At 35.2% G+C, this 10,676-nt stretch overlaps 2 protein-coding genes across 2 annotated transcripts; one reads left to right on the top strand and one right to left on the bottom strand.

Annotated features, from left to right (window-relative positions):
• Nucleotides 1–1,018: 1,018 nt before the first annotated feature.
• LOC120087097 (pentatricopeptide repeat-containing protein At3g09040, mitochondrial) lies at nt 1,019–4,359 on the top strand. Its single transcript, XM_039043979.1, has 2 exons — nt 1,019–1,839; nt 1,936–4,359. Exons 1-2 carry the CDS (start codon nt 1,242–1,244, stop codon nt 4,233–4,235), a joined length of 2,898 nt encoding a protein of 965 aa, XP_038899907.1. The 5' UTR covers nt 1,019–1,241; the 3' UTR covers nt 4,236–4,359.
• A 2,506-nt stretch (nt 4,360–6,865) lies between these two features.
• Nucleotides 6,866–10,448, bottom strand: LOC120085099 (serine carboxypeptidase-like 42). The gene is made up of 10 exons (XM_039040958.1): nt 9,785–10,448; nt 9,425–9,532; nt 9,243–9,335; nt 8,880–8,972; nt 8,541–8,626; nt 8,183–8,461; nt 7,955–8,088; nt 7,662–7,754; nt 7,450–7,567; nt 6,866–7,358 (listed from the first exon to the last, which is right to left on the bottom strand). The coding sequence occupies exons 1-10, from the start codon at nt 10,050–10,052 to the stop codon at nt 7,191–7,193; spliced, it is 1,440 nt and encodes a 479-aa protein (XP_038896886.1). The 5' UTR covers nt 10,053–10,448; the 3' UTR covers nt 6,866–7,190.
• Between the last annotated feature and the right edge of the window lie 228 nt (nt 10,449–10,676).

The raw sequence follows: 10,676 nt of genomic DNA, 5'->3' as shown, positions 1-10,676 counted from the left end.
TATAACTTAAACAAATCTATAACATTCATCATCATTCCATAATTTAATATAAAAGCTTATATCAAATCTCATGAAATCCTAAACATGCATACTATATATTATAACATTTATAACATACTTTCAATGCATGCAACATGCTTTCATATGGTGGGATTAAAGTGGTAATTCTACTTATGAATTACCACTTTAACCCCTAATTACTCTTCTTCTTTCTTCTTCGTTTTCCAACTTTTTTTTTTCACGTTCTTCTTTGACCGCTTCTTCTTCTCCTTCCTCCACCCTTTTCATCATCATCATCATCATCTTTTTCTTCTATTGTCTTCGTTTTCTTCTCCCTTCTTCTTCTCCTTCTCCTTCTCCTTCTCCTTCTTCTTCTTCTTCTCCTTCTTCTTCTTTTGCATTTCTCTTCTTCTCCTCCAATTTTTTTTCTTCCTTCTTCGTTTTATAGTTTTTTCCCGAAGAAAAAAAATTGAAATTATGTCTGGTGAGGAACAAGAGGAAGGAGAAAGAAGCAAGAAGGAGAATCTAGAGTGAGAAGCAAGAGGAAGAAACGAAAAGCGAGAGGTAGGAGCGAGAAGCAAGAGGAAGAATCTGAACAAAGAAAAAAATCGAAGAAAAAAGTTACAGTTGTGTTTGATGAGGAACAAAATGAAGGAGCAAGAAGAGAGAGTGAGAAACGAGAAGAACAAACGAGAATTTGTTTGAGTGTCATACCCTTGCACGTGGTCTGGGGATAAGATGGTACTTTCACACGCGGTTGATGTAAGCAAACGACCATTTTTAAAGCAAATTTGATTCTTTGGCCAAATTTCATTTTGGCCCTAAAAAGCAAAAACGAGAATCTAAAACAAGAAGCGAGAGGAAGGAATGAGAAGGGAGAGGTAGGAGCGAGAAGCTAAAAGTATTAGCGAGAAGAGAGAGGGAGAATATGAATAAAGGAAAAAATTGAAGAAAAAAGTTGTAGTTGTGCCTGATAAGGTACAAAAGGAAAGAGCGAGAAGCGAGAAGAATGAGAATTCATTTGAGGATTAGCCCTTGTACGCGATTTGGGCACAAGATGGTATTCCACCTGTTGTTGACATAAACAAAAACCATTTTTGAAGCAAATTTGAATCTTGGTGCAAATTTTATTTGGGTCCTAAAAAGGGCCTTCCGTACCAACAAAAAAAACCCCTTAAATGTCCCTTTTTTATAACCTATAGAAAGAGAGAAGCGGACTTATTAACCCCACGCCATGTGGAATGCGGCTCAATACTTTCACATGTTCTTCCGGACTTCCATCGTTCTTTAATCCACTCAATGTTGCCAGAATCACCTCGTATTCGATCCCAGATCGCGTTTGTAACCAACAATTAACCAAAAATCGCAATCCCCATTCAGAACTTCTACAAATTTGCTTGCAGCACTGCGGGAGAATCCAAGCCCACAACCTGTTCGACGAAAAGCCTAAATCACTTCTTCAAGCTTTGAGAATCGCGAAGGTCATCCATTCAAAGAGTTTGGAGATTGGAGTTGGCCTCAAAGGGTTGTTAGGTAATGCGATTGTTGACCTTTATGTCAAATGCGGCGATGTGGACTTCGCTCAGAAGGCCTTTTCCCGGCTTGAGAAGAAGGATGTGTTTGCCTGTAACTCGGTGCTTTCTATGTACTCGAAGCAGGGTTTATTTGCAACTGTTTTTCAATCTTTTGTGTCTATGTGGAATCATGGGGTGCGACCTAATGAGTTTACGTTTGCGATGGTTTTATCAGCTTGTTCTAGATTGCAGGATGTTAACTATGGTAGACAAGTCCATTGTGGTGTTTTTAAGATGGGGTTTGGGTTTCGTTCTTTCTGTCAAGGTGGGCTGATTGATATGTATGCCAAATGCTGTAATCTTAGAGATGCTCGCTTGGTGTTTGATGGGGCACTTAATTTGGATACTGTTTCATGGACAGCCTTGATTGCAGGGTATGTTCGAGATGGCTTCCCTAAGGAGGCAGTCAAGGTGTTTGATAGAATGCAGAGAGTTGGACATGTTCCTGATCAGATTGCGCTTGTTACTGTTATAAATGCTTATGTGGCTCTTGATAGGCTTGCTGATGCTCGTAAGTTGTTTACCCAGATGCCCAATCCTAATATTGTAGCTTGGAATGTGATGATTTCAGGGCATGCGAAGAGAGGATGTGCTGAGGAAGCTATTTCGTTTTTTCTTGAATTGAAGAGGGCTGGCCTAAAAGCCACTAGATCTACTCTAGGAAGTGTTTTAAGTGCAATTGCTAGTTTATCGATGCATAACTATGGCTCAATGGTTCATGCGCAGGTGATTAAGGAAGGGTTAAACGATAATGTGTATGTAGGAAGTGCATTGGTGAACATGTATGCCAAATGTGAAAAAATGGATGCTGCAAAACAAGTGTTCGATTCTTTAAGTGAGAGAAATCTCATCTTGTGGAATGCTATGCTTGGAGGTTTTGCACAGAACGGACTAGCCCATGAAGTGATGGAATTTTTCTCATATATGAAACGGCATGGACCTCAACCTGATGAGTTTACTTTGACTAGTATTTTCAGTGCATGTGCCTCCATGCAGTATCTTGATTTTGGTCGTCAACTTCATACTTTTATGATCAAGAACAAGTTTGCATCTAATCTATTTGTTGCAAATGCGTTGGTAGACATGTATGCTAAATCAGGAGCTCTAAAGGAAGCAAGAAAACAATTTGAGTTGATGAAAATTCATGACAATGTTTCATGGAATGCAATAATTGTGGGGTATGTACAGGAAGAGTATAATGATGAGGCGTTCTTCATGTTTCGAAGGATGATTTCCAATGGGGCTCTTCCAGATGAGGTGTCTTTGGCCAGTATAGTGAGTGCTTGTGCAAAACTTCAGGAGTTTAAAGGAGGCCAACAATGTCACGGTCTCTTAGTTAAAGTTGGTTTAGATACAAGAATTTGTGCTGGAAGTTCCCTCATTGACATGTATGTGAAGTGTGGCGTTCTTTTGGCAGCTCGTGATGTCTTTAATTCTATGCCCTCTAGAAGTGTTGTCTCAGTAAACGCTTTGATTGCTGGCTACACCATGAGCCACTTAGAGGAAGCTATTTATCTATTTCAAGAGATGCAAATGGTTGGACATAAACCTACAGAAGTCACATTTGCAGAGCTTTTAGATGGATGTGATGGAGCATCTTTGCTGAAACTTGGAAGGCAAATTCACTGTCAAGTTATGAAGTGGGGTCTTCTATTTGGTAGTGAAATGGTGTATGTCTCTCTTTTGTGCATGTATATGAACTCCCAAAGACTCTCAGACTCGGAAACACTCTTCTCTGAGTTGCAGTATCCAAAAAGTTTAATTTTATGGACTGCTTTCATTTCAGGATATGCCCAAAACAATCACTATGAGAAGGCTTTGCGATTCTATCAACATATGCGATCGGAGAATATCTTACCCGACCAAGCAACATTTGCCAGCGTTCTTCGAGCATGTGCTGGATTGTCTTCTCTACAAAACGGTCAAGAGATTCATTCCCTCATCTTCCATACTGGCTTTAACATGGATGAAATAACCTGTAGTTCTCTTATAGACATGTATGCAAAATGTGGTGATGTTAAAAGCTCTGTTCAAGTTTTTCATGAAATGCGACGTAAAAATAGTGTCATATCTTGGAACTCCATGATAGTTGGACTTGCAAAGAATGGCTATGCAGAAGAAGCACTTGAAATATTCAACCAATTGGAGCAACAACAATCCATCATACCGGATGAAGTCACATTCCTTGGTGTTCTATCTGCTTGTAGCCATGCTGGGCGAGTGTCGGAAGGCCGAAAGATATTCAACATGATGGTTAACCATTACCAGTTACAGCCAAGAGTTGATCACTTGGGGTGTATGGTAGACATTCTTGGGAGATGGGGTTTCCTTAATGAAGCAGAGGAGTTCATTAACAGGCTTGGAAGTAAAGCAGATCCAATGTTATGGTCCACTTTGCTAGGGGCTTGCAGAAAACATGGAGATGAAGTTAGGGGGAAGCGTGCAGCTGAGAAACTTATGGAACTGAAACCACAAAGTTCTTCACCATATGTGCTGCTGTCTAGCATATACGCTGCATCAGAGAATTGGAAACGAGCTGACTCTTTAAGGAGGGAAATGAAATTAAAGGGAGTAAAAAAGTTGCCTGGATATAGCTGGATAGAACCAGGAAGAGATATACGAGGCAGCTCATATACGATTCGAGAGCCTTGCAACACCTGATGTAAGAAATAAATTAAGAAAGTCTCTAACCATTCCCTTGTTTATAATAACAATGAAGGATCAAAATGCTTCTGTAGACCTGTTTTATTTATTTATTATTTTTTACGATATGTGGATATGAGAATCAAGTCTCTCACTTTGAAGTTGATCGTACAAAATTTATGTTAGTGTAGATACCATAATTTTTTTTATGCTTCTATACACTTGTTGATTCGATCTATATTTGATTTCTTAATTTCATTGTGAAAAAGTAAAATAAGTTTGCGATCTATGAATGTGTATATTTATGGACTGTAAATTCTCTTTTTTTATTATTAATCTAAATAGTTTTTATTGGCTGCTGCACTAGTTTTTGGAAAGAAAAAAGGGTTCTGTGTGTACATATATATGAAAATATTAATTTATATCGGTAAATTTGGGTGGTTTGTCAATTTACACATCCTAGATTTATGATCGTACCAATAAATCTCTATAACAGGAAAGATTTTCAAAATAAATCCTAACACAATGGAACAATTATAGAGAAATAAATTAATACATTTACAAAAGTTTCAAATTTAAATCGATATAATTATTAGTTATGTTGTTTTTTTCCTCCAATCATAACATTATAAATTTAAATTTAGAGTTGTTCAAAAATTAAAATTTAGAGGTAGAGATTAAAGTTATCGATCAACGGGAAACATAAAGAAGGCAATTGTCTCTAGTTTATCTTAACTCTTAAAAGTTAAATAATAAATTTAAAACACTGAAATTATCTCTATTTGCATTTCTAAATTTTTAGAATTAAAAATATTATATATAAATATTGAAGGTAGAATCTTTTTTCCCATATAAAAATTTACAGTTCCATCTTAGTTATTAATACTTTAAACAACTTAATTATGTTCTAAATGTTCAAGCCGATCTCTTTAATCCCCAAGTGTCCAATTTTGTTATTTTATAATAACATTTATGCCTCTTTTACTATCTCGTTTGAGGTTTGAGTGTAATTATAATTGGATTACATTGTAAAGTAATTGAAATGTAATAGTAAATAGGTTCCTTTTGACTGTGTATGAACATGTAGAAATAATAGGTTCAAACGTAGTAGGATTACTTTTGATTATATTTATCTATATATGTAATCGTTAATAGAAAAGTTTTGTTTTACCATAATACCCTCAAAATTTTAAGAAATGTAATACCCAAACTAATTATATATAGGAAAGAATAATAATTATTTATTTCATTAATCTAGTTCACATTTTAATGTGATTGTAGATTTCAAAATAATCTTTTTTTTTTAATTAATAGAGTATTTCTAACATATATTTTTTTTAGATATATATATATCAAAACAATATCTTTAATTATATAATGAATAATATATTCTTCTTGGTTTTACTAAATATCTAATGTGTCTGGTTGCCATAGAGTGAGTTGGAGCAATAGCAAGAACAAATCTGAACAAGAGTGAGATCCAGCTTGAGCGAGAGAAGAATTTATTGAAGAAATCACATATTTGGAACTTGAATTCAAATTCGGAAGCCCACCAAAACCAAAAGTACTTGGTGTGTCGGGTTTTGGCCACATAGTAAAAGTTGGAGAAAGAGCGAGAGCGAAAGTGAAATCAAGCATGATCGGAGTAAAAAAATGCAGAGAAAAAAAATGAGGGATTCAAGAAAAATACATCCAAAGTTTAATAGGATAATGTTAAAAAAATGGGTCCCACCAATGCTTTACGTTTACAGAATTGGGTAAACAACCACTGATAATCAAGTGGGCCAGCGATGTTGAGTGATTTTAATCCACTAATCTACAAAGATATCTAATGAAAAGAAAATTTAAAAATATATTCAACACTTCATTCATGAAGCAATTGAAAAATAATTATCTTTTTTGTGTTCATCAAAACATATTAACCTTCAAAATAATGTTTTAGGCAAATTGCATAAACCATCATTAATTAATTGTTATTATAATTACAAGTTTTAGAAGGAAAATAAAATTGTACCCTTAACTTCAACTTTGACTTTTATGAACCAGGTGTGATTTGATTTTTACTATAAAAATTAGAATGAAAATTTGAAAGTTTAATTTTTTTCATTTAAGAGCCGTTAGATAACTGGAATTATTAGATGGGAATTATTAGATGCTTAAAACTACAGCGATCTAATATTCTTAAATAACCATATTTGTTTTGTAAGGATATTTTTTAAGATATCTAAAAATACTTGGATAATTACGTTTAATTTAGAATATTCTTATAATTATCATTAATTTATAATTAATTTAATATAATTTAAACTTATATAACATTTGTTTTATTAATTTTATTTTATTTTTAAATTAATATAATTTTATTACTTTATTTGTCATTTTTCTCAACAAAATAATATATATTTATTATTATAAAATGAAAATAAAAAAAGATTGATTTATAAACATATGAAAAAAAAGGTTAAAAAAAAAAGTAAAAAACGGACGTACTCAACACAAGAATCCTAAAATCTCATGTTTCAAGAAGGCATCCAAAACTCCATTTGGGAATCTTTTACATTACCACAAAACAAATGCAGTAATCCAAATGTTCCCTCTGAAAATTTTAGATTCCGATGAAACAAATGATCCTAAATTGGAATTCAAGCGTAACAACAACCAGTGTGGCTTATACAATTTAGGCTAATTTTGAAGACTTTCCATACATATGAAAGACAACTAAAGCTTTAATTGTCTAACCATGTTCTGGCGCTAACCGTAGCTTACAATGGTGTATAGAACTGGAGAAATCCAGAGAATCAATTTCTTCTTAATTCTAATTCAAACCCAAACTTTCAATGAACTCATGCTGGTATACCAGATAATTCAATATTGTAAATTTCCCCAGACTTGGGGATTGAATGTTACTTATTTTCTTATTTTCCATTTTCCAGAATGCATATGAAGTAAGAGTGATCTGTGTAGAAAACTTATCTAATCTTCAATTGAAGGGCGAGTTGAATTAGGCAGTCGCCAGCCGTGAACAAACGAACTAAACAGATGCAATGCTCTTGATGGCTGCGCATAAGGTACCATATGAGCAGCACCCCTTACTGTCGCAAAGGTCAACAAATTTCCGTACTCAATTGCCCAACCTCCAACCTGCCAATGTGCAGCCAAGCCATAAGATGGAACCGAAATTCAAAAGTTGAAAAGAAAAAAACTGATAAAACAATTAGGATGCAGTAAGTACCTGGCCTTTGTGGAACCATGTCCCATATGGGACTGTAATCTTGAACTTCAGATCATGAGCGAGTTCACGGATGAGCGTTCGAGATCCCATCAAGGGTACGACAGAATCTTGATCCCCACTACAATGGAAGTTAGGTTTACAAGTCATGTCACGACTGACACATCAACTAAACAACTACTTGCTTCTATTTTTCAGATATGAAAGAAAGTTACCTGAAAACCCAAACCGGGATTCGATTTTCAATTATCCTTTTAAGCAATGGAAGTATGTTGATGTTACCATCGGTGTCGCTGTAATTTATAACACTGTCAATCAAGTTCACAAAATGTTAAGTTCCTGAAATGGATTTTTGCAATGTATAGTGCTTGAACATAAGCAAAACTCTTGCCTAGCAAAGAATGAGTTCATTTCCTATTTGAAAATGATGAGTTTTCTTTTGTAAAAGCTACTATTTTGAAGAATCATAAAGCTTAAAGTAACAAATGCATTTTCAAGTATAACTTACGGACTGCACATCGACCAATGGTAAGGTAATTTAGTTCGGTTAGCATGAAGGGCTTTCTGAACCTCTGGAAGGTTGAAGTAGAATTTTCTTTCCATGGTCATGCACACATCAACCCCCAAACTTATCTTTGAAGCCTGCAAAAGGTAGATAAAGACTTAGATTACAGCAATCGAAGCACTCAACTTGAACGGATTAGAAAAATGAAGTTTACGAAGATGTAGTCGATACCATTTTCCTCAACCGTAGCTCTTGCTCCACTATAGATGGATAGCACACGTCAAGGATGACATCATAATTATTTATGTAATTTCCAACAACGTGGTTTGCCATGGATATGGCTTCATTGCATGAATGTGACTCATTATGAGGACTTGTGAAAGTATAATCCTCGAAATCACATTCACTCATGATGGTCATGCCAATTTCATCTGAAATCATTCCATGCGACCAAAAATACTCATATGTTGCTGGAACATCTCTATCGAGTTTCAATAGAGGGTTCCCGATCTGAAAAGACAATCCCCGTATGAACAGTAAATAAATATTTCAACGAAGGAAACTGAATGATCAAATTACTATTCCTTACAGCAACTCCTTTGATGTTGAACTTGAAACCACTGAACTTTGCATTGTGATCCAACAGAGCAATAGCCAACTGTGGTATGTAATGCCCTGTGCAATAAAAGCAAAACTACTAACGACAATTTTCAAAACTGGACTAGGAAAGAGAAATTCCCAATCTGAATTTGATTTCATCAAATTTTTTTTAATGAACTATTGATTCCTTGAAATTACAATGAGTGAAGATTCATTCTCCATTACTCTTCTTTAGTTGAGAAAATTAAGCTATACAATAAGTTATCAGTTACCAGACTTGCTAATCACCGAAAACAATAATTTCATCTGGTTCATGTTTTTAACAAACCTGCATAACTTTCGCCTGTAAGATACAACGCGCTGGTTTTAAATGATGGAAACTTCTCATACCAATTCATCATAAACATATGCATATCCCTGGCTGCCACAAGCAGATTATAGAAACTTAGAGTTGGGTAACTAGCATTCGAGTTTTATGTTCATGATTTGTAAAAGTTAGAATACAGTATCATAAGTAGATTTCATAAGACTAGATATATGTAACTCCAGAAATCAACATCTTAAAGTAAACAAACTCACGAGATACATACTCAACTTCTTAACTTTGAGTCACACAAACTTTAACTTATGAGGTAAACATCCTAAATCATCTAAACACACTTGAAATTGCGAAACCCACGATTTCCCTTACCAGTTGAGGCATCCCCACAGTTATAATCTGAACTTGTGTTTGAGTATGACCATCCTACTCCAGCAGGAGATTCAACAAAGAGAAGATTTGAAGCTTCAAATGATTCAAAATAAAATTCAGTTGGTTCAAACTTCAAATTCAACGATACAGTTAAGAATCTATACGAATGCAACCTTTCTTACCTTTATTCCAAGACATGGGATTCTTCCTGAGGCCTCTTCCATCCCCACTGGGATAAAAAGGACCCAACTCTGTAAAAGCACCTCCACCAACAGAGGAACAACCAGGACCTAAACAGAATGATTCACTTTTTCAATCACAAATTCTCTTCCTAATGACACTAATCCATCAACAATCAACAAAAACTAGCATTACATGATTTGAAGAACTAAAGAAAGACCTAGAAAAACCAAAATTGAACAGTACCAACAAGAGGAAATTAACAGAAAATGAAAATTTTGGAGCAACTTAGCAACATAAACTAATTTGAAACAAATTTCAGATTAGAAATTTAGAGAGACAGAGAATTGAACTTAACAAACCTCCATTGAGCCATAGAGTGAGAGGTTTCTTCTCTGGCTGCTCCTCTGCTTCAACGAAATAGTAGAACAAACTCCTCCCATTTTTCACATCCACATCAACATATCCAGCATACTGTTTGAACTTAACCAGCGGCTGACCTGGCAGCCGCAGCACCAGATCTTCACTCGGAAAACCCTCAACTCCGCTGCTGCCTCCGCCGCCACCGCCGCTCAATAACCAGAGAAAACCAAACACAAACAAAACCCCACTAAAACCCCACCGACCCATCTCAGAAAAACCACCAAAAAGCTTCCCCCAAAGGGCAAAACTCAACAAACCCTTCTCATTTAAGAGATTTTAAAAAAAGATCGATGAACCCAGAAAGGAATTTATATTATAATCCGGAAAAAACCAAATTCTGTTCAATGGGCACGTGAATCTCTGCACACTTTAAAGAAAAAGGGAGATTTTCAGTCACAAGATGTTCATTTGGGAGACTTAAAGCCGAAGTGGGTGAGGTGAGTAGCTGCAGCACTATATGCATGCGGGTCTTAAGATGGAAATGATAATGATGATGAGAGTGAGAAAGAAGCATTGAAAAGTGTGAGATGAATAAATGAAGTGATGAAATTATCCAATTCTACAGTAGCATTTTTGAACTATATGATGAAATTAGTCAACAAAGTGTAACCAAAAGTTGTTTCTTTTGGCGGATTTAGCCTCTAATGCTATAATTGGGATTGTAGAGCTGATCATAGGTTAAGAACAGGTTCCGTTCAAGTTTGAATGAAAATGACGCACAACAAGAAAATTTGACGTCATAGGGGTAAAAAGAGAGGAAATAATTTATAATGCAAAGGTAGTATGGATTTTGTTTTTTTCTATATTACATTGGTTAAGTGTTATGAGTGA

The sequence above is a fragment of the Benincasa hispida genome, chromosome 9 (assembly GCF_009727055.1).
Source record: "Benincasa hispida cultivar B227 chromosome 9, ASM972705v1, whole genome shotgun sequence".
In the NCBI taxonomy this organism is placed as follows: Eukaryota; Viridiplantae; Streptophyta; class Magnoliopsida; order Cucurbitales; family Cucurbitaceae; genus Benincasa; species Benincasa hispida.
Note: the sequence above shows the minus strand (reverse complement) of the source record. Positions and strands in the feature narration are given on the sequence as shown.